General features: G+C 40.9%; 1 protein-coding gene across 1 annotated transcript in view; it reads left to right on the top strand.

Moving 5' to 3' along the window:
- The window catches only part of LOC129853230 (major facilitator superfamily domain-containing protein 3-like), a 47705-nt gene extending 24904 nt beyond the window's left edge, over nucleotides 1-22801 (top strand). The window contains exons 4-6 of the mRNA XM_055919032.1: nucleotides 2195-2295; nucleotides 9831-9940; nucleotides 15264-22801. Of these exons, the coding sequence (XP_055775007.1) occupies nucleotides 2195-2295; nucleotides 9831-9940; nucleotides 15264-15455 (403 nt within the window). The 3' untranslated portion in view covers nucleotides 15456-22801. The remainder of the gene's footprint in view (nucleotides 1-2194; nucleotides 2296-9830; nucleotides 9941-15263) is intronic.
- The last annotated feature ends 2599 nt before the right edge of the window (nucleotides 22802-25400 follow it).

Here is a 25400-nt window from a genome sequence, read left to right as displayed (position 1 = left end):
AGAGTCTAGCATACAGCGTCTAGCATACAGCGTCTAGCATACAGAACCTAGCATACAGAGTCTAGCATACAGAGCCTAGCATACAGAACCTAGCATACAGAGCCTAGCATACAGAGCCTAGCATACAGAGCCTAGCATACAGAGTCTAGCATACAGAGCCTAGCATACAGAACCTAACATACAGAGCCTAGCATACGGAGTCTAGCATACAGAGTCTAGCATACAGAGTCTAGCATACAGAACCTAGCATACAGAGCCTAGCATACAGAGCCTAGCATACGGAGTCTAGCATATAGAGTCTAGCATACAGAACCTAGCATACAGAGCCTAGCATACAGAGCCTAGCATACAGAGTCTAGCATACAGAACCTAGCATACAGAGCCTAGCATACAGAGCCTAGCATACAAAGCCTAGCATGTAGAGCCTAGCATACAGAGCCTAGTTTAAGCTGAACATCTTTGACAGCACGAGACCTGCAGCTACAGCTCCTGGTGCTGCTGGAGGGAAATGTGCTTTTATAAGCCCAATCAATTGTGCAACAATTCTAACTAAAATCTCATGTTAAAAACAATTTTGATAGCATGATAAAAATGAGATACTATTTTTATTTCTCAACTGGTATTTGAAGTGCACTTCCCATTCGCCATTCTAAGTGCCTATAATGGCAGGTAGGCTTCAGTGCGTCACACACCACTTTGCAATGAGCTGGAGGCCGTATGCATTTGGAAAACATATACTAAATAGTTTGAAACCTGAACATTATACTACATATTATGAGGCATGTTTACCATTCTTTAAAGTAGTCTAGCCAAAATAAGACCAAATGTGGATGCAATTATTTTATAAAAACTTTATATTATTGAAACCAGTAACCTACAGTGAGCTCCAAAAGTATCGAGATAGTGACACATGTTTTGTTTGTTTTGTTTTGGGTCTGTAATCCAGCACTTTGGATTTGAAATTATACAATGAGCGAGTTTAAAGTGCAGACTGTCAGCTTTAATTTGAGGGTATTTTCATTCATAGTGGGTGAACCGTTTAGAAATTACACCACTTCTTGTACATAGTCCCTTCATTTTAGGTGACAACAAATATTGGGACAAATTCACTTATGTGTATTAAAGTAGTCCCATATTCCTAGCACGCAATGATTACATTATTTACCATTCATTTTTAAATGGTTCACCTGATATGGATGAAAATACACTCAAATTAAGCTGACAGTCTGCACTTCATAGTCATTGTATCATTTCAGATTCAAAGTGCTGGATTACAGAGCCTAAACAAATAAGAAATTGGGGTTAGTAGATTGACATAGGCTTGTGGTTTGGTTGTTCATTACTCGTCTTGTTGGCTTAGCAAAAGTAAATGTGGGAGTTATTCTAACATCTTTAAATGGAATTCGGCAAGAAGATCCACACCGTTCCTCCTTGAGGTTCATGATTTGTTAAGATTAATTACTATAATTAAAATGTGATTTCTGTCATTCTGAATACCGTGGGTGGACGCCCTGATCATGTTACGTATGGGTTTGGTAAATTTCTCAAATGTCAGGTATCGCAGTGCTAGCTGTGCCACAAGAGATCCTGGTTTGATTCCAGGCTCTGTCGCAGCCGGCCGCGACCAGGAGACCCATAGGGCGGCGCACAATTGGCCCAGCGTCGTCCGGGTTAGGGGAGGGTTTGGCAGGGATGTTCTTGTCCCTTCGCGCACTAGTGATTCCTGTGGCGGGCCGGGCGCAATACACGCTGACACGGTCGCCAGGTGTACGGTGTTTCCGCCAACACATTGGTGCGGTTGGCTTCCGGGTTAAGCGGGCATTGTGTCAAGAAGCATTGTGGCTTGGCTGGGTTGTGTTTCGGAGGATGCACGGCTCTCGACCTTCGCCTCTCGCAAGTCCGTACGGGAGTGGCAGCTATGGGACAAGACTGTAACAACCAATTGGATACCACGAAATTGGGGAGAAAAGAGGTTAAAAAAATTCTCGAATGTCCAATAAATTAAAATGCTACCAGTCAAATGTCTGGTGCCACATTTTCCTCATGGAAACCCTGGAGTGTGGGTGTGTGTGCTACTGTAGAAGGAAATATGGTGTTTGTTTTTGTTAGCATACACATACTACACAGTATTCTTTGCCTGTGTGTGTGTCAAATGGCATTTGTGACTGGTTGTCTGTCTTGTGTGTCTCCACAGTATTGGCTCTCTGATGAGGCGGGTATTTGTGATGCGGACTGTCAGCATGGTGTTCCAGAGCTCCCTCCTGACCGTGCTGGAACCTTCTCCACTCATGAAAGGTGAGAGAAGACCAGACCGCACTCTGACCACAACTTGACTAGGCAGCTTTGACCACGTTTACATGCGCACAGTATTCCAGATAGTAGCTCATATCCCGCTTAAGGTCTTGTTCGGGATAAGCTGTTTACATGCACCTTTGATATCCTGCTCACGAGTATCCCTGTATCCATGAATAAACAGAATATTCCTCATTGAAGTTCAGATGGGTTAAATGGAATAGTAACTGAAATCTGGACACTGACTGTAGGTCTGTAACCTCTCACATGTAGAGTAATATAATATTAACTCCTGCAGAATTTCAGCATTTCTTACAGTAAAATTAGACAACAAATGTTAATTTTGTGTCTGGAACAGGAGTGGAAAAGTCTGATTTCTTTCTTTTAGTATCTCTTGAGAAAATGTGAATGTGCGTGTAATGTTTTGTCTTTGACACTGTTATGCAAGCAGACAGTATTTCAACCACATCAAATATGCAGCCAAGACGAACTGTCTTATCAGAAAGTCTTATCAGAAACTTGTTTAGTCGTTTTCTTAGCTTTTCCTTTCCTTAAAACCAGTCAAACTGATGGCATTTGGACATTTTGCACAGGACCAATTGCACAGATATTGTGTTTCCTCCCCGGTTCCTAAACGAAACAACTTTACTGGTGTTAACTAGATTAATGTATTCATTCTATTGAAATAAGAGATTATTCTGGTGAGCACTAATTTATTTAGTGTTCTGGGGCAACAAGTTATGACAGAAGCAAAGCTGCATGTAGGCTATCAAACTACAGTTTACAAACAAATGGCCTACCAAATGTCGGAAATTATAAGCAGAAACTTGATTTGAAATATCGGAAATGAATTATAGTAGGCAAAATTATTATGGAATTAATAATGGTGGTTGGAACTGCACAGGTAGGCTACTTGTTAAGTGATTTGTTTGATAATCAGATAAAAAGATCATCACACAACACCCTAAAATGCACAACACCCATGATATGCACAACTGAGCCGGAAAATCAACAGTAAATGGCATAAGATGTTTACGTGCTACAGTATCCCATCCGCATATCCCAGGCATCTTATCTGGCTTTCTTATGACCGTGATACAAGCTTTTTGCGGTTATTGTAAACGGGATATGATGTTTATATGCGTCAACTCAAAAATAGAATACTTGAGTATCCCGAATAATAACGGGATATTGGTGTGCATGTAAACGGGGTCAATGTCATCAGTTCACTAACCATGGACATACACCATTGACTCTAACCAGCATGTCCTTTTCCACTGATCTAGACCTGTCCGTGTCTCTAGTCCCCCACAAGCCACATCTGTTTGTCTATCCGTAGCTCGACATCTTTCTTTCACCTTGCACAAAGTGGGAGCAGGAGGCAGGTAAACGTGTGACTGATGAATGAAGGCAGGCACCTCCATGTGACCTCACTGACTCACACAGGTAGTCAAGACTATTATGAACAAACCCACTGGGCTCGCAGATCCATCCGCTTTGCTACACATGATGAACTTTACTGGATACCCATCGTATGCATCTACAACGGCTACACTCTAACCCCCTGACCCCATGGCGAAACAAATAACACGTTGTGTCTTATGTTACCCATCCACATTTAGGCCTATACATAAATAAAAAATATATGTGTAACCCGTTCACATTCAGGCCTTCTTGATTGAACCTTTATTGAACCAGGTTTGTCTCGTTGAGATAGAAATACATTTTTCAATAAAGACCTGGTACATAAGGCCTATACATACAACACACACACATACAATGCTTTCAGAAAGTATTCATACCCCTTGACTTATTTCACATTAACTTTTACCGCCTCAGAAACCCGGATCCGGGATCACCCCCCACCCCCCCCCACACTGATTAGCATCGCTAGCATAGCGTCACATTTAAATAGTAGCATCTAAATATCATTAAATCACAAGTCCAAGACACCAAATGAAAGATACAGATCTTGTGAATAAAGTCACCATTTCAGATTTTTAAAATGTTTTACAGGGAAGACAAAATATGTAAATCTATTAGCTAACCATGTTAGCAAAAGACACCATTTTTCTTTGTCCACCATTTTTTCTCTCCACCAGTAGCTATCACCAATTTGGCTAAACTAAGATATTGATAGCCACTAACCAAGAAAAAACCTCATCAGATGACAGTCTGATAACATATTTATGGTATAGGATAGGTTTTGTTAGAAAAATGTGCATATTTCAGGTATAAATCATAGTTTGCCATTGCAGCCACCATCACAAATCTCACCAAAGCGACTAGAATTACTACAGAGAGCAACTTGTATTACCAATTTACTCATCATAAAACATTTCTTAAAAATACACAGCACATAGCAATGGAAAGACACAGATCTTGTGAATTCAGACAACATTTCAGATTTTCTAAGTGTTTTACGGCGAAAACACAATAAATCGTTATATTAGCATACCACATATGCAAACGTTACCCGAGCACTGATTCAAGCCAAAGAGAGCGATATCGTTATCATCCCCAAAACATATTAATTTTTTCACTAACCTTCTCAGAATTCTTCCGATGACACTCCTGTAACATCATATTACACAATCCATATAGAGTTTGATCGAAAATGTGCATATTTAGCGGCACAAATCGTGCTTACACAATGTAAATAGTGTTCAACTACTCAAGCAATCTGCCCGGCGCCATTTTGAAAATACAAATATTTTTATCAAAAACTATTCATAAACTTGACAAAAAAAATACAGGTTGGACATGAAATGAAAGATGCATTAGTTATTAATGCAACCGCTGAGTTAGATTTTTAAAATTAACGTTACTAGACATACAGTGTGCGTTACAGCCAGACTAGTGCTGCAATAATCGCGTCACTAATCGCCATTATGGAGTTTACATTTTTCCACATAAAAACGGAATAACATCATAAATAGCTCTTACTTTTCGACGAGCTTCCATCAGAATCTTGGCATGGTGGTCCTTTGTCCAAAAGAATCGTTGCTTGGTTGTAAAACGTTGCATTCAACTTCTGATATAGCAGCTAACAATAGCTAACAATAGCTATTTTGCCCCAACGTGTCCAAATCCTCAAGGCGCAATACTGAGGAAATTCCGAAAAATAGCAATATACTCGCATAATCTGATATAACTCGGTTTAAAATAGCTTCGTTATGATGCTTCTAACACCTATATCTAATTAAATTACAGACGGATACATCTAACGTTGATAATTGAGCGTTTAAAAATGGCATCCTGAGGTCCCTCTCTGCGCAATGGTCAGCGTCGAAAGGAAGGCTCCCCTCACTCCTTGGCCTTTTATAACCTCTGAGAGCTACGTAGCAAGCCCATTCCACTTCTCATTGGTTACTGACATCCAGGGGAAGGCGGGTGCAGTTCATGTCGTTCCATAGGATACACACAGACTTTTAAAACTGATCTGAGACCAGAGCTTCGCTCTCAGACCATCGCAGTACCTGTCATGGGTTTCGCTGTAGAAAGAGTTCTGGGTCACCCACAGACATAATTCCAACGGTTTATGAAACTAGAGAGTGTTTTCTATCCAATAGAATTAATAATATGCATATTGTACGAGCAAGAATTGAGCACGAGGCAGTTTAATTTGGCGACACCCAGAAAAAAATAATGCTAACTGCTCCCCCTATTGACAAAAGGTTTAAGTTAGTCTCGAGGGCGGTAGGTAGCCTAGTGGTTAGAGCGTTGGGCCAGCTAGATCGAATCTGTCGTTCTGCCCCTGAACAAGGCAGTTAACCCACTGTTCCTAGGTCGTCATTGTAAATAAGAATTTGTTCTTAACTGATTTGCCTAGTTAAATAAAGGGAAAATAAAAAATAAATAAGTTGTGTTACAGCTGGAATTCAAAATGGATTAAAAAAAAATGTATTACCCATCTACACACAATACCCCCTTAATGACAAAGTGAAAACATGTTTTTAGACATTTTTGCAAATGTATTGAAAATGAAATACAGAAATATATTATTTACATAAGTATTCACACTCCTGAGTCAATACATGTTAGAATCACCTTTGGCAGCGAATACAGCTGTGTTTTTCTTGGTAAGACTCTAAAAGCTTTGCATACCTGGATTGTACAATATTTGCACATTATTATTTTTTTAATTCTTCAAGCTCTGCCAAGTTGGTTATTGATTGTTTCAAGAGACATAGATGTTTAAGCCGATTTAAGTCAAAACTTTAACTAGGCTTCTCAGCAACATTCAATGTCATCTTGGTAAGCAACTCCAGTGTATATTTGGCCTTGTGTTTTACATTTACATTTACATTTAAGTCATTTAGCAGACGCTCTTATCCAGAGCGACTTACAAATTGGTGCATTCACCTTATGACATCCAGTGGAACAGCCACTTTACAATAGTGCATCAAAATCTTTTAAGGGGGGGGGGGGGGGTCAGAAGGATTGCTTTATCCTATCCTAGGTATTCCTTAAAGAGGTGGGGTTTCAGGTGTCTCCGGAAGGTGGTGATTGACTCCGCTGTCCTGGCGTCGTGAGGGAGTTTGTTCCACCATTGGGGTGCCAGAGCAGCGAACAGTTTTGACTGGGCTGAGCGGGAACTGTACTTCCTCAGTGGTAGGGAGGCGAGCAGGCCAGAGGTGGATGAACGCAGTGCCCTTGTTTGGGTGTAGGGCCTGATCAGAGCCTGAAGGTACTGAGGTGCCGTTCCCCTCACAGCTCCGTAGGCAAGCACCATGGTCTTGTAGCGTATGCGAGCTTCAACTGGAAGCCAGTGGAGAGAGCGGAGGAGCGGGGTGACGTGAGAGAACTTGGGAAGGTTGAACACCAGACGGGCTGCGGCGTTCTGGATGAGTTGTAGGGGTTTAATGGCAGAGGCAGGGAGCCCAGCCAACAGCGAGTTGCAGTAATCCAGACGGGAGATGACAAGTGCCTGGATTAGGACCTGCGCCGCTTCCTGTGTGAGGCAGGGTCGTACTCTGCGGATGTTGTAGAGCATGAACCTACAGGAACGGGCCACCGCCTTGATGTTAGTTGAGAACGACAGGGTGTTGTCCAGGATCACGCCAAGGTTCTTAGCGTTCTGGGAGGAGGACACAATGGAGTTGTCAACCGTGATGGCGAGATCATGGAACGGGCAGTCCTTCCCCGGGAGGAAGAGCAGCTCCGTCTTGCCGAGGTTCAGCTTGAGGTGGTGATCCGTCATCCACACTGATATGTCTGCCAGACATGCAGAGATGCGATTCGCCACCTGGTCATCAGAAGGGGGAAAGGAGAAGATTAATTGTGTGTCGTCTGCATAGCAATGATAGGAGAGACCATGTGAGGTTATGACAGAGCCAAGTGACTTGGTGTATAGCGAGAATAGGAGAGGGCCTAGAACAGAGCCCTGGGGGACACCAGTGGTGAGAGCGCGTGGTGAGGAGACAGATTCTCGCCACGCCACCTGGTAGGAGCGACCTGTCAGGTAGGACGCAATCCAAGCGTGGGCCGTGCCGGAGATGCCCAACTCGGAGAGGGTGGAGAGGAGGATCTGATGGTTAGGTTATTCTCCTGCTGAAAGGTGAATTTGTCTCCCGGGGTCTGTTAGAAAGCAGACATTTTCCTCTAGGATTTTGGCTGTGCTTAGCTCTATTACGTTTATTTTTATCCTAATAAAAACTTTCTAGTCCTTGCCGATGACAAGCATACCCATAACATGATGCCGCCACCACCATGTTTGAAAATATGAAGAGTGGTACTCAGTGATGTGTTGTGTTGGATTTGTTCCAAACATAGCGCTTTGTATTCAGGACTTAAAGTTCATTACTTTGACTTTTTTTTTTGCAAATTTACTTTAGTGCCTTATTGCAAACAGGATGCATGTTTTGAAATATTTGTATTCCTTCTGTCATTTAGGTTAGTATTGTGGAGTAACTACAATGTTGTTGATCCATCCTCAGTTTTCTCCTATCACAGCCATTAAACTCTGTAACTATTTTAAAGTCACCACTGGCCACATGGTGAAATCCCTGAGCAGTTTCCTTCCTCTCCAGCAACTGAGTTAAGAAGGACGCCTGTATCTTTGTAGTGACTGGGTGTATTGATACACCATCCAAAGTGTAATTAATAACTTCACCATGCTCAAAGCAATATCCAATGTGTGCTTTTTATCTACTAATAGCTGCCCTTCTTTGTGAGGCATTGGAAAACTTCCCTAGTCTATGTTTGAAATTCACTGCTCGACTGAGGGACTACAGATAATTGTATGTGTGGGGTACAGAGATGAGGTAGTCATAAAAAAATATATGTTAACCACTATTATTGCACACAGAGTCTATGTAACTTATTATGTGACTTGTTAAGCACATTTTTACACCTGGACTTATTTAGGCTTTCCATAACAAAGGGGTTGAAAACGTATTGACTCAAGACATTTCAGCTTTTAATTTTTTATTCTTTTGTAAACATTTCAAAAAACATATTTCCACTTTGACATTATTGAGTATTGTGTGTAAACCAGTGACACAACATCTCAATTTAAGCAATTTTAAAGTTGGGCTGTAACACAACAAAATGTGGAAAAGGTCAAGGGGTGTGAATACTTTCTGAAGGCCCTGTATGTGGTGGAAGAAGAGGTGCGTGAAGAGATCAGTTTACAGCGCTTTGAGCATCTCTCACAAACATCCCATTTTAATCGACTAAATTGAAGGAAAGCTGAAAGTAGAACAGAAGCTTTCTCAGTGACCTGTTTGAACCTATGTTGAGCTGTTCACTCTGGAAACCTCTGGAAATGGAGGCCTCCCTCTTTAGAGCAGGAACAATGATGTCAAAGATTAAAAAATGTTTTGCTGTAAAATTCTCAATATTACATGAGTGCCCCATTTTCTCACTCTGATACGCTGAGTTAGTGTCTCGCTCTCTGAATCCTGTGAAATGGAGAAGTCTTATTCTGCAAAACTCGACATCTCCGGTGAATAATTCAACGTCAGTGGGAGCTGAGAGACACTCTGTGTCGCCTGTGTTCTGCTGTCTTCTGAGAGGGAACAACTTGTTTGGGGGAACGCGAGGAGACAGCACCCCCCTCACTTCCACCTTTGTTGTCTCGGTTCAGCGACAGATCAGACTCCACTGATATATGCTGTGCCACTGAGCTCTCCTTCTCACACCATCCATCCAGTAGGGACTCTGAGTGAAAAGAAAGAGGCAAATTTAGATAACACCACTTTAAGACAGGATGCAGCAGGTAGCCTAGCGGTTAGAGCGTTGGGCCAGTAACCGAAAGGTCACTAGTTCGAATACCGGAATCGACAAGGTGAAATATCTGTCGATGCGCCCTTGAGCAAGGCACTTAACCCCTAATTGTTCCAGGGTCGCCGTTGATAATGGCACACCCTGGCCTTGACCCCCCTCTCCAAGGGTCTTAGGGAGAGTGGTATATGCAAAAAACACATTCCCAATTCACATGTGTGAAATAGGACAAATATAAGCACCCATAATGTTACGCAATATTGTGTTGAGTTTGAGACAGTGTCAAGGCTGTTACTGTGTTTGCCCCTCAGGTATGGCAGTGTTGAGTTTGAGCATTCAGCACTTTCTGGGCGGCCTCATCACAACGCTCACCTTCACAACCATGATGCACTGCACACAGAGAGCGGAGGAGAGTGTACAGGTAAGAGTCACCCTCTACACACCTGTCAACCTAGAACATTGTTTCCCATGGCAAAGTCAGGTCCTTTATGTGAGAAACAAGTATTAAAGACAGATCTGAATTTTTTTCAGTGATATTAAATAATCACATACAGTATAAGTCGGAAGTCTACATATACTTAGGTTGGAGTTATTAAAAACTTGTTTTTTAACCACTCCACAAAGTTAACAAACTACAGTTTTGGCAAGTCGGTTAGGACATCTACTTTGTGCATGACACAAGTAATTTTTCCAACAATTGTTTACAGACAGATTATTTCACTTATAATTCACTGTATCACAATTCCAGTGGGTCAGAAGTTTACATACACTAAGTTGACTGTGCCTTTAAACAGCTTGGAAAATTCCAGAAAATGATGTTATGGCTTTAGAAGCTTCTGATAGGTGAATTGACATAATTGGAGGTGTACCTGTGGATGTATTTCAAGGCCTACCTTCAAACTCAGTGCCTCTTCGCTTGACATCATGGGAAAATTAAAAGAAATCAGCCAAGACCTCAGAAAAAAATTGGAGACCTCCACAAGTCTGGTCCAAGCGCCTGAAGTTACCACATTCATCTGTACAACAAAATGTACAACAAATACACCATGACAGCGCAATACACATGGGGTGGAACAGTGGCAAAGGTACCCACAGGACAAACAGAATAATATTAGTCTGAGGAGAGATTAAATAGCATTAATACAACAAAAATAATTCTAAACACACCTTTACTTTACAAAGTTAAAGATGTATTTTTTCTTCATAAAAGTAAAAACATTCAAAGAATGGAAAAAAATTATATTTCTGGTCATCAACACATACTTGAATAAATCCTTTATTGGTTCAGCACTCTCCTTTACTCCTGATGTGAACGTTACTCTTCTGCTCCATGTTTTCAATGTTTCATGTTTTCATCTAAACACATTGATCTGTTTCACTCCTCCTTGGTTACTAAATGATTCCATATTTGTTATTTCATAGTTCCGACGCCGTCACCATTATTCCACAATGCAGAAAACAGAAGAAAAAAAATCTAGATAAACACCTGAATGAGCAGGTGTCCAAACTCTTGACTTGTACTATATATCCACATCTATCTGTGAAAGACAAACAATTTAGTGTACATTTTGTTTACTTTCTGCTCACTTTATTGCATTAGTGAGCCCTCAAATGATACTTTAGCCTAATTTGCTACATAGGTCCTCTGCCTTTTTTGCAATTATTTTCCATTGGACAAAAGATGTAACCCACAAATGTTTGCTTAGGTTTTTTTTGCCAAACTAACATTGTCTTACTTTATTTAAATTATTTTATTTGATTTCAACTAACTTATGTTTTAATTAAATGTACAATATCAAACAAGATAATATAAATCATAAGACAGTTAAGTATATTCTTCTGTATATCAAATTATATATACATTAACTTAATTTCCTTTAGACTCAGACATTAGTTAGAATCTAAAAAGGAATTGGAGATTCCTGCAAAAATATTATTTGAAGATGAAGCCCAGCCCGGCGGAGATACAATCTTCGGCAAAATCATTCGCAAGGAGATTCCTGCAAAAATATTATTTGAAGATGTGCATGGATGTTATCTGCATATGAGAGTTTTATGGCTGAGAGCTCCTATACTCAGCATAAACAGAGGTTGCGTTTCATAAAGACCTATGCATGCTGCATGGACAGGTTTTATACATTTCAAACAGGACATGTAAATACCCTCACAAATGCATAGAAGCGGATTTGAAGAGCACTGGATTTGACACAATATCTTTTGTGAAGGGGCCTTTTTCGAACATTTGCTAAAAACCTGTATGCTACCCAGCCAGCATAGATGTTATCTGCATATGAGAGTTTTATCCAGAATTCAGAATTTCTTGCCATCTACATCCTCTCCTTCTAAACCGTAAAATTGGCCAAATAGGAAAAAAATATCCAATACCTTTAACAAAAAGAAGCTGTACTGACACCGGGTGGAGAACCAACTTGTGACTTAAGTTAGCTGGCAGCATTAAAGATTTCTTTATTACAACAAACTATTGCTCCTTTATGTCATCTGCACAAGTACAGCAAGTTGTTTAACCTTCATTGGAAGATAACCAAAATGTAAAAAAATTCACAGAAACAGTATCAAACAATTGTAATTAATTAGGCAATTGTCCAAAAGAAACTGTATACTACGGCAAATATAAATTAGTTTGGCCTAAATTAATGTACCAAACTTTTCAATGCAACTATGAGAGAAGACATACATGTAAATATACACATTTCGTTTCAGTCATCAGACTAATATTATTCTGTTTGTCCTGTGGGTACCTTTGCCACTGTTCCACCCCTTGTGTATTGCGCTGCCACATTCAATAGTACGCAAGTATAAACTCCATGGGACAACGCAGCCGTCATACCGCTCAGGAAGGAGACGCGCTCTGTCTTCTAGAGATTAGCGTACTTTGGTGCGAAAAGTTCAAATCAATCCCAGAACAACAGCAAAGGACCCTGTGAAGATCCTGGAGAAAACAGGTACAAAAGTATCAATATCCACAGTAAAACGAGTCCTATATCGACATAACCTGAAAGGCCGCTCAGCAAGGAAGAAGCCACTGTTCCAAAACCGCCATAAAAAAAGCCATACTACTGTTTGCAACTGCACATGGGAACAAAGATTATACTTTTTGGGGAAATGTCCTCTGGTCTGATGAAACAAAAATGGAATTGTTTGGCCATAATGACCATTGTTATGTTAGGAGGAAAAAGGGGGACGCTTGCAAGCCGAAGAACACCATCCCAACCGTGAAGCACGGGGGTGGCAGCATCATGTTGTGGGGGTGCTTTGCTGCAGGAGGGACTGGTCCACTTCACAAAATAGATGGCATCATGAGGAGGTAAAATTATGTGGATATATTGAAGCAACATCTCAAGACATCAGTCAGGAAGTTAAACCTTGGGCGAAAATGGGTCTTCCAAATGGACAATGACCCCAAGCATACTTACAAAGTTGTGGCAAAATGGCTTAAGGACAACAAAGTCAAGGAATTGGAGTGGCCATCACAAAGCCCTGACCTCAATCCTATAGAAAATGTGTGGACAGAACTGAAAAGGCGTGTGCGAGCAAGGAGGCCTACAAACCTGACTCAGTTACACCAGCTCAGGAGGAATGGGAGGAATGGGCCAGAATTCACCCAACTTATTGTGGGAAGCTTGTGGAAGGCTACCCGAAATGTTTGACCCAAGTTAAACAATTTCAAGGCAATGCTACCAAATACTAATTGAGTGTATGTAAACTTCTGACCCACTGGGAATGTGATGAAAGAAATAAAAGCTGAAATAAATCATTCTCTCTACTATTATTCTGACATTTCACATTCTCAAAATAAATTGGAGATCCTAACTGACCTAAGACAGGGACTTTTTACTAGGATTAAATGTCAGGAATTGTGAAAAACTGCGTTTAAATGTATTTGCTAAGGCTAAGGTGTATGTAACCTTCCGACTTCAACTGTATATCCCTTGATTTTGGTGAATGTGACTGAGGTAAGTACAAATGTCTAACATCATCAGTACATTGGGGCGGCAGGTAGCCTAGTGGTTAGTGCGTTGCACTAGTAACCGAAAGCTTACATCAAATCCCCGAGCTGACAAGGTAAAAATCTGTCATTCTGCCCCTGAACAAGGCAGTTAACCAACTGTTCCTAGGCCGTCATTGAAAATAAGAATTTGTTCTTAACTGACGTGCCTAGTTAAATAAAGATAAAATGATCTTTACCAAAAAACTGAACTCCATTGGTTACATTTTTGTCGTCAACGGACAATTATGTTCAACTTCAAATCATGTTTTAAAAGGTAAAGTCATTCCTTGAGATGTGTCAGAAATCAAGTGCTATTTGTCATGGGGATGCATTTGCTCAATTGTTAACATTTTTGCATGTGGCCCAATCTTTGAGCGTATGCACACATTTACAGAGTGAGGCTCGCATCCTTTTACCTCCACTTGGAGGAGATGATTTTTATAGAAGAAGACAAAATTCTCTGAAACCCGGCGGCCTCTGGAATGGTCTGATATGTTAGCGAGCAAAATGGAAACTCCTGGAGTTAGATTATATCCTACGATGTCAACAGGCAGGACAGGTAGTCCTCCTCACAGAAACAACACCCACCCTTCAGCTGGGACTAACAAGGCCATTTTCTTCTCCTAGCTAACCCTCTCTCCCCTTTTACATATCTATATTTCCCTCTCTCTCCCCCTCTTCTTTGACATAACTTATTTTGTCCTGTTTAAACTGGGCCATCGCTGCCTGGAGGTGTTCTGTTCGCAGCCTCTCAATCGGCACTCAATCAATTCTGAAGGGGACGAGTTACCACAGTTCTACCAAGGAGTCGTTGACTAGGAAAACTACGCCAAGGAGGATACAGGGCTGTATCTGGGCAATTAAGGAAGAAAAACATAATGAAACAAAGCTAATAACCTCTGGGGTTAATTTGAAATGTTCTCATGACAGTGACACATATAGCTACCTTTTTAAGGTCATATCCAGTGACAGAAAGCTGATACCGTGAGTGCTTGTCAATGGCCCAGGAGAGAGAGACGGAATCTCTTAAGCAAGTTAGCCCGAATAAAAGCACTTCACTTAACTCGGGTCTACAGGCACTTCAACTGTGTGAACCTGGCTCAAACCAGTACTTTTCTCAATACTGAGACCCAACAAAGATGCTTGGGTAATGTCTCCTTTACGGTTTTCTTGTTTCGTCGCCGGTGACATTTTCCGAGTCAGGTAACTGGCTAAATTACAATTAGCCACACAGGAGCTATGTTACATGGCGTCAAAGGCACAACTAAGGAAGACCTTGTCGCCTTTTCACCGCACCAAAGTTCTAATGATCTAAGTCATCTGCTCACCATGATCACTCCCTCCCCTTATTGATTAAGATCCATCTCACTTTGATCATGTGGATTTAGGGATAGCCAGAACTGTACTGATACCTACGCATGCCACAGCAGATGTCTTAGTGGTTTCTGCTGAAATTAATCCATTCAGTTAAGAGGTTAGCAGTTTACATTGTTTCATTTGTAGAGTCTTTATGTCATACACCTGAGTATATGGAATAGGGTTGCCATTGTGTGAACATTGAGGTGTCAGTGGAGGGTGGAGACCCATGGAGATGCGTTGGCTATGTTGCCTTGTTGTGTTGCTGTGGGCCTGAGAGGTGGAGTCTGGGATGTTAGGTAATCTGTGTTGGTGTGGTGTGGCCTCTAGTTTCTCTCTGAGCTTGTCCCTACCTAACCCTCTCCTCTTCCCTCTACAGGCCACCCACTACAGTTTCCTGTCCACTCTGGAGGTACTGGGGAAGCTGATGTTCGGTGCCCTGGCAGGGGGCCTGGTGGACTGGGTGGGTTTCCCCACCGCCTTCCTCCTTTTCCTGGTCCTCTCTGCCGGGACAGCCCTCCACATCTGGAAGGCCACAGACACAGGGGCGCTCAGGGAAGAGCCCAAGTGATCAGCTTTTTGTTCTAGCCCTTACTAACACATCAGATCAAGCTACTCAAGGGGTCGATGATCAGTTGAGTCGTTGAACAAGGTGTGTGAGTGTAGGGTTGGAACAAAAACCTCCACACCCTATATGTGTCCAGGACTAGAGATGGTGATCACTGAGATTGAGGAGGAGGAGGAAGAAGTGTGTTGCATGAGTGCGAAGCAAATTCTGTCGTACGTCGGCGTCCTAGAAAAACTCTCACTTTTTTTAAACATAAATTTAACTTTTCACAGAACATTCCACTCCATGTTCTGTGAAAGATTAATGAATCTAGTACTAATATAAGTAATTCAAAAAGCCTTGTGAATTCCCATTAATATATGGCAACAACAACATTGTTTCAGATTCCTGAAAAGTGAACTTTTTTATACAAGATTTTTCCAGGACACTGATGAGTAGCTATATTGAGTTGGGAGATTGGATCAGTAGCATAAGGGATAGGGAGGGAAATAAATAAATGGGAAAGCTGTTAAGGGGTTGTTGGAGGACATACAGTACCATCTGAGCCATTTTCATATTTGCCAAGGCTGCAGTAAAATTTAATCCAGCAGTTATACTTAGCCATTGATTAGCCAGCGATGAAGGTTATATATGTCATATCAGTTTCCTTTTTGAACTTGTTCTGTGGTGACATTTTTGAATGAATCCCTACTACCTCTTATCAACACTGTAAGATACGCAGAAGAAGCTAGTGAGCAGTAAAGTACAACATTTGCTAGCTAGCGTGCAATTTTGATTAGAGATAGCTAGCTTGAACCATTACTCTGCTAGCCGAGGTTAGTTGTTAGCGCAATTAGAGAACCAGGTCAGACTTTATTTATATAGTCCGGATTTTAAATCTGTAGATGCTCTACAGATGGTCATACTATCAACAAACAATCTGTTGATAAGCAACTGCTTGCTATGGTTACTGTTAGGTTTAGGGTTAGGGTTAAGGTTAGGGTACGGTCTAAGCTTAGGGTTATGATAACGGTTTAGGTTAGGGTTACAGCTAGGGTTAGTAGATAGTTAGTTGAAATGTTACTGATGGTCTATATCTACAGATGGACTATCCAAATAAAGTATTACCGAGAACAGTACTGTAGCCTTACATTTTGTATGGTGGTTAGTTTTCCAAGATTGGCAACAAAAAAAATGAAAAATATATATTGTACATTTTTATGAATTCTGGGGGGAAATTATATTAATATGTAATTTTACATAGATGCTGGTTGTTTAACTACCTGCTGATATTGCTTGTTTGAGTTGTTAAATAATGTGTAAAGTTCTTAAGAATAACACACACCTTATCTAATCACAGCAGTTGAAGCAACTTAGATTGTGGTGCAGTTCATTCGACTGGTGAGAGGCATCTACTGGCAAATAGACTGACATATTCAACCAATGCCTCACACTGATTGACTACCATCTGTCTTTTGTTTACCGTATCACACATTGTGATGGCTGAATTACAATATAACAGATAGTCACAGGGATGACAATCCAGGGGACAAGTCAAAGGGATGACAGTTCACAGAGGTGGCATAGTGACACTAGGCCTAGGCAGTTTCAGATAGGGACAGCCGTGGGGAGATAGAACCAGAGCAGCCATGTTATGAACTGTTATGATCAGCAAGGTCACTGACCAATACAGCCAAGTCCACACTAATGTAAAGCACCTGTTGCAAAGCACACCCCTGCTTCTGATATATGCTGAGAGATTGTCACTAAATAAAGCTGCTGCCCAAATGTCATATCCTGTAATAATCCTCTACCTGAACGTACCTGTTTTTAATACCGTCACTTTGGCATCAGTCTAAAAAAGAATCATAATAAACCCCTGTACATTTGAAAGATAGAAGCATAAAGTTAATATATCATACCAGTTATATCCAGTGGACTGAATGGGATTGAAGCTAGCCATTGTTGGGGACATTACACCATGCCAAATCTTGGGACACAATTATGTTTTCCTCACACACGTCTCTCATATATCCACACCCTATGTCATTTTGGATAAAGATCTCATTACATCAGGGTCCTCCTGATAACCATAGCTCTGTGTGTGTTTGTGTGTGTGTGTGTGTGTGTGTGTGTGTGTGTGTGTGTGTGTGTGTGTGTGTGTGTGTGTGTGTGTGTGTGTGTGTGTGTGTGTGTGTGTGTGTGTGTGTGTGTGTGTGTGTGTGTGTGTGTGTGTGTGTGTGTGTGTGTGTGTGTGTGTGTGTGTGTGACTCCATCTCTCTCCTATACCTCTCCCCTTGCTCCATGCAACACACCCACCACATTCTAGCTACAGCATTGATATTTCTCAGAAATCACAGGTGGTATTGGCATTTTCAACACACATTGATCAGGTTTGGTTCTCTGTCGGGGAATCAAAACACAGGTGTTTGGAACAATGACTACATGAATGACCATTTAATCAATAGACCCATTTAAATTCTAACGTAACATCGAGCGATGATGTCGGGTGTTCAGTTTTCCCGCAGTACATCACTGTTGAGTATTACATTGCCTAATTTGTCTGTTTCAAGTCAGTTGTAATCCGTGTATTTGCTACAGGTGTTATGTATCAGATTAGGGAAAACCCAACACTTGTCTTCATCTGTACAATAGGTAACCTGGCAGAAAATCCAGATAACCCCTACCAGCCCAATTTTTTCCCCTTGCCAGTTAAAAGGGCATGGCTTAACACTCTTCCCAGATCATTTAATATATGATTTTGGAAAATGATACAGATACAACAAAGATAAATGACACGAAGATACATATTCATTCGACTACCTTGAATGTGAGACAGAGTATCCTGATGAATCGCTTCAGTTCAATCAATCATACAAAGGCAGTTAACCCCTTCAAGTCCCTGGCCCCTTGTCTTCTCAGAGTTGATGATTTGCTACAGCACTGGCTGATGGACAGACATGTAATCATGGCATCGTTAGAGAGGGCTTTTCACAACACCCTGAACACTGTGATGCGGCCCTCAGCCAACGTGCCACGACAGGTTGTCTATGAGACACAGAGGGGGTTATGGGATGGAGTAGTAGTAGAGGGCAGAGGAATGAAGGGATGGGGAGGTGGGGTGCAGAGAGGGGTGGTTTGAAACATGGGGCGTCTTCTGCTATGGCCCTAATGGCTCAAACGAGGTTGTGAGAGAATAGGGTTGAGGCCAGGGATGGGGGCGAGAGGGGCCCACGACCCACTGTGAAGTGACTCAAGCACAACACCATATGAGCTGGCAGCCTGTCACATCTCCACCCATCAGAAAGGACTCTATAGGACCCTCTCTATTGGACTTTTCCCTACAGACCAGCTTCTATCACTTTATACAGTAGTACTTCAGTATACAAACTAACTCCCATTACCAAACACATCACCATAGACAGCTAAGATAACTAGGTGTTTGGTTTTTACGTACACCATAGACATGAGATTACATAACCCCCGTGGCCAGGTAGGCTCGATCAGATCAGTGGACAGTGACTGCTGGGTTCCTGCTACAGGTGTGGATGGACAGTCATTCATCATGCGCAGGAATGTGAGGTGTTTTCAAATATGGAGAGCAGTGTCTGCAAAGATGAAAAAGGGTAAATGGTTTCCTCTCACTAATGTCTACAGATTTATCAAAACAAACAAATATGTAGGTAACTCTTAAAAGACATTGACACAGGCAATCCTCGTTACCTGGATACCTACTTTAAAAAAAAATAAACAATGTTAATTTGGACGCAGTAATTGCAGTGTGTACTGCAAAATATCTACAGTTGAACTACAAAATGACGGCACTATTGCAGTTACAAAATGACGGCACTATTGCAGTTACAAAATGACGGCACTATTGCAGTTACAAAATGACGGCACTATTGCAGTTACAAAATGACGGCACTATTGCAGTTACAAAATGACGGCACTATTGCAGTTACAAAAGTGAGGATGCAGTAATTATAAAATGTTAATTGATCTTTTGCTTCTGGGCGTGTAACTGTGTGCCCCTTATTCTGTCCAATGAGGTCTTTTCAGAAAATATGTCCGTTAACGTGTCCATTAAAGGGGCAATCTGGGATTCAAACAACAACAAAGCGGTTACTCCACCACTGGAGAAATGTATCCACTTTCCAATTCATAGACAGAGCAATGGATGCAAGGACTGACCATCCACAGCTGTGGAATGTTGCGTTTGGCGAGCCATCATCGGCCTGCAATCTCAGTCTAATCTTCTTTGATTGTAACTGCCAGTGAAAGTTTTCACTTTATCTCTGATTCAGTCTTGTTACTCAGAGCAATAGATCTTCTCACAACAACCCTGCTGAGAACTGATCACTGATCATTTTGTCTTCAGTAATGATTCTTATAACACTCAAGCGGAATATTCTTTCATCTGTTTGATAGGCTATTAATAGATTTTGTTTTCATGGAGTCGATTAAGCCATGACACAAGATACCAAATTAATTGATGATGAAATATGTAGACTACAGTACATTTGGAAAGTATTCAGACCCTTTCACTTTTTCAACATTTTGTTATGTTACAGCCTTATTCTAAAAGTTTTTTTTTTTATCCTCATCAATCTACACACAATACCCCATAATGAATTTGAATTTTTTGCAAATATATTAAATATAAAAACTGAAATATGACATTTACGTAAGTATTCAGACCCTTTACTCAGTACTTTGTTGAAGCACCTTTGGCAGCGATTACAGCCTCAATTCTTCTTGGGTATGACGCTACAAGCTTGGCACACCTATATTTGGGGAGATTCTACCATTCTTCTCTGCAGATCCTCTCAAGCTCTGTCAGGTTAGATTGGGAGCATCGCTGCACAGCCATTTTAAGCTCTCCAGAGATGTTTGATCCGGTTCAAGTCCGGGCTCTGGCTGGGCCACTCAAGGACATTCAGAGACTTGTCCCAAAGCCACTCCTGCGTTATCTTGGCTCTGTGCTTAGGGTCGTTGTCCTGTTGGAAGGTGAGCCTTTACCCCAGTCTGAGGTCCTGAGTGCTCTGGAGCAGGTTTTCATCAAGGATCTCTCTGTACTTTGCTCCGTTCATCTTTCTCTCGATTCTGACTAGTCTCCCAGTCCGTGCCGCTGAAGAACATCCCCACAGCATGATGCTGCCACCACCATGCTTCACCGTAGCAATGGTGCCAGGTTTCCTCCAGACGTGACGCTTGGCAGTCAGGCCAAAGAGTTCAATCTTGGTTTCATCAGACCAGAGAATCTTGTTTCTCATGTTCTGAACGTCCTTTAGGTGCCTTTTGGCAAACTCCAAGCGGGCTGTCATGTGTCTTTTACTGCGGAGTGGCTTCCGTCTAGCCACTCTACCATAAAGTCCTGATTGGTGAAGTGCTGAAGAGATGGTTGTCCTTCTGGTAGTTTCTCCCATCTCCACAGAGGAACTCTGGACCTCTGTCAGAGTGACCATCAGGTTCTTGGTCACCTCCCTGACCAAAGCCCTTCTCCTCCGATTGCTCTGTTTGGGCAAGCGGCCAGCTCTGGGAAGAGTCTTGATGGTTCCAAACTTCTTCCATTTAAGAATTAAGGAGAATACTGTGTTTTGGGGGACCTTTAATGCTGCAGAAATGTTTTGGTACCCTTCCCCAGATTTGTGCCTCAACACAATCCTGTCTCGGAGCTCTACGGACAATTCCTTCGACTTCATGGCTTGGTTTTTGCTCTGACATGCACTGGCAACTATGGGACCTTATATAGACAGGTGTGCCTTTCCAAATCATGTAGAAACATCTGAAAGATGATCAATCGAAACAATTTCGAGTCTCATAGCAAAGGGTATAGCATTTTTTTTAAACTGTTTTCACTGTCATTTCGCGGTATTGTGTGTAGATTGATGAGGAAATGTTAATTTATTCCATTTTAGAATAAGGCTGTAACGTAACAAAATGTGGAAAAAGGGAAGGGGTCTGAATAATTTCTGAATGCAATTGTTTTATTTGTCAGTTCATTGACCCGAAGCCAAGGTTATGGGACATCAAAAACCTGTTCCCAACTTACTTGAATTTTATATGGCATTGCGGTGAAACCTTTTGAGTTCAAGTGAAACTGCTACATTTCTCAATTTATACTAATCAATTTAAGCCATTGGTGAATTTTAATGGGTGACAGACAAATTCTTTCATTTCTTTAAGTAATTGTATTTTCATATTTTGTAGCAGAGCCGCGATGAGTTGGTTATAATTTTGTATTGAGCATGCACCGCCATACACTGTTGTTAGTTGCTTGTGTGACAATTTTACAGTTCTTGTTTACAATGTCCTTCATAAATATTAATCTTCCCGTAATTGGATAGGTTTTTCCATCTCCATGGTTTCAAGATTCTATATATTTTGCTACATTTGATATGAAAGTTAATAGTTGCAAAATTGCTCAACTTTTCCAGGATATGTACATCAACTTCACCATCCACCCATTTAAATCGAGAGACCACATAGCAATTTAAAGTAATCCGTAATATAGTACACTTATCATAGTTGGGTTTTAGTCCAGAGAAACTGGAGAAATTATCCAGTTCCTCAATGAGGCTCTTCAAGGTTGAAGATTAAGGACTCAAGAGAGAACTTGAATCATATGCGTACATTGATACTCTAATTCCTTAATTTTTGGTCCCTTAAATGTTATCTTTAGATTTGATTGTTAAAGCCAACAATTCAATGGCCATAATAAATACTGTATGTTTGGTGACGGAGGGCAACCTTGTTTTATGCCTCTTGACACTTAAAAGTTCTCAGATGTAACCATTATAATTTTTTTATATAAATAATTGTTGTACATGACTTTTACCCATCTTGAGAGATTCTCTAAAGATTAAAAAATCCAGGCACTTATAAACAGATTCTAGACATACTGTATCAAATGCTTTCTCAAATACTTTCTCCTATAAAGATTATACCTGGTTTCCCTGCATTCTCAAAGTTTCCCATTATTTCTAGTAGTTGTCTAATATTGTCTCCAATATATCTTCCTTTTAAGAATCCTGTCTGATCGTGATGAATAGTGTCCTGTGAGGGGGCAAGAGCCCCTGTGCCCCATATGGGCATGACGCCTCTGCCATCTCATTGGAATATTCATGCAGATTAGAGTACACCTCTAAAAATAGCTGACTGATTATGTTGGCAGAGAGTACAGATTCTATATGGAAATGACTTCTGTACAAATTAAATGACTATGGAATGTAATACTCTACTTGAATGCATGTATTCCACTAGTACACACGGTACAGATACCAGGATCTGATTTCAAGCCTGAAGATTAAAACTTCTTGTCATTAGGGGGTGCTGTTGGCACTTTGTAATAATGACGTTCCCAAATTAAACTGCCTCGTACTCAATTCTTGCTCGTACAATATGCATATTATTATTACTATTGGATAGAAAACACTCTCGAGTTTCTAAAACCGTTTGAATTATATTTGTGAGTGAAACAGAACTGGACTTAGAGCAATTTTCCTATGTGTATGTGAGAATGCCAAATTTTGCAAGCTGCTCTGAGACCTGTGTATAAATCTGCCTGTCTTCTATTGGTTGAGATGCATTGCATACGCCTTCCCCTGGATGTTAGCGAATAGGGAGACTTGAAATGGAGTTTCTACGTAGATCTCAAAGGTTATAAATCACTTGGCAAAGACGTGTCTGTTCTTTTCCCTCTTCGCTCTGACGCACTGAGGACCTTGGCATATTGTTCTAGAACCATCGGTTATAGATCTTAGAAATTTCCGGCTGTGTTTTTATTCGATATAGGCTTTAAAGACATCATAATCTTGTTATTTTAAACCGAATTATATCAGTTTATGTCAGTATATTGCGATTTTCGGGTATTTCATTTCCTGGCGTTCTAGGGGGTTGGGTATCTCTCTCTCGCATGCTAATGTTTACTGCTAATTGCAGCGTTGAAGAGGCCGTTATACAACCTAGCAACGATTCTTTTGGACAAAGGACACCTTTCCCAAGATTCTGATGAGAGTTCATCAAAAAGTAAGAACTATTTATGCTGATAATTCGTTGTTCTGTTGAAAAATGTCAAATGCATATGCCACCATTAATTGCAGTGCAGCCTCGCTTTATCGCACGCTGTATTTTGAAGTAACGTTAATTTTAAAAATGTAACCCAGCGATTGCATTAAGAACTAATTTGTCTTTCAATTGCTGTCCAACCTGTATTTTTTAGTCAAGTTTTGGAATAGTTACTGATTAGAATAGGTGCCTCTTCAAAGATTTCTCCTGACATTTTCTGGGCAGCTTTGCTACTTTTCTCATTGTATAACCACGATTTGTGGCGCTAATAATGCACATTTTCGAACAAACTCTATATGCATTGTGTAATATGATGTTATAGGACTGTCATCTGAAGAATTCTGAGATGGTTAGTGAAAAAATTTATATATTTTGGTGGTTTATTCGTTATCGCTATTGTTGGCCTGAATCAATGCTGTTGTGATGTTTGCTATTGTGGTAAGCTAATATAACGCTATATTGTGTTTTCGCTGTAAAACACTTAGAAAATCTGAAATATTGGCTGGATTCACAAGATCTGTGTCTTTCATCTGCTGTACGCTGTGTATTTTTAAGAAATGTTTTATGATGAGTAATTAGGTAATACACGATGGTCTCTGTAGTTATTCTAGTCACTTTGGTGAGAGTTGTGATGGTGGCTGCAATGGTAAACTATGATTTATACCTGAAATATGCACCTTTTTTTTTTAACAAAACGTATGCTATACAATAAATATGTTATCAGACTGTCATCTGATGAAGTTGTTTCTTGGTTAGTGGCTATTTATATCTTTATTTGTTCGAATTTGTGATAGCTACTGATGGAGTAAAAAAATGGTGGAATAAAAAAGTGGTGTCTTTTGCTAACGTGGTTAGCTAATAGATTTACATATTATGTCTTCCCTGTAAAACATTTTAAAAATCAGAAATGATGGCTGGATTCACAAGATGTGTATCTTTCATTTGGTGTCTTGGACTTGTGATTTCATGAACATTTTATTATATGATATCCCTGTGGCTTTAGGCTAGGCTATGCTAGTCAGCTCCGGGTTTGTGAGGCATTAGAGGTTAAACTGAGAATCCACGATATGATGGTGCCACGAGCAGCAGGATGAACCGAAGATATTGCAGATGAGTTCCATGCAAGACGCTGTACTCACACAGAGTATTTGCACATGTGCACGGGTGCACTTCCCTCTGCTGCGGGTCAACAAAAGCCAAGAAGTTTAGCTTCGCACTCTTAGTTGTTGTGGAAGTCGCCCTGATACTGTCGTTTACTTTGTGCATCACTATCTTTAAATTCCTCCAGTAATGTAACATATTTTAAATTAAACATGGTCAGATATAATTAGAACAAATCACTAGCTAGGCCTGTGTTACCAAAATGAGGGTGAACAGTGCACAGGTCCTGTCACCATTGGCTAAGGAAGCCACCCTAGTGTGATGCTCCCAATTCTAAAAGGTCTGTCTTCGATGACCTCCAAGGACCATTTGTCACTCACCAGAAGAGATATTGCATCACCAGCCCTAGCTGGATAGGTTTACTAATTGAATTTAAATCATGTAGAAATTGGTGCAATCGTCATGTGACCTGTGCTGCATGTACATCCGCCTGCATACGCCTGGTGAGAGCCAACTCGGAGGGAATGGAAAATTCCACTGCTGCTACTGTATCTATCCATCACCTGCCTCTGTTCTGTAACTAAGGCAGGCCAGTCCCGGTGCCAGGATGAAGGGACTAAGGGGGCAGTTGAAATCGGCAAGGGGGATACATTTTTGGGAGTTCTTGCATTGGACTTATAGTGAATTCTGCTTACATCACGGTATACCACAATACACATAAAGTTCAAATGCAGACACTCCGAGATCATTGAGTGCTTTTGAAGTGACAGGTTGGCGTGAAATCTGTTGCCTATATCAGCT

Source organism: Salvelinus fontinalis, chromosome 4 (genome assembly GCF_029448725.1).
Source record: "Salvelinus fontinalis isolate EN_2023a chromosome 4, ASM2944872v1, whole genome shotgun sequence".
NCBI classification, from domain to species: domain Eukaryota; kingdom Metazoa; phylum Chordata; class Actinopteri; order Salmoniformes; family Salmonidae; genus Salvelinus; species Salvelinus fontinalis.
The sequence above is the reverse complement of the archived record's forward strand: the minus strand, read 5'-3'. Positions and strand labels throughout refer to the sequence as shown.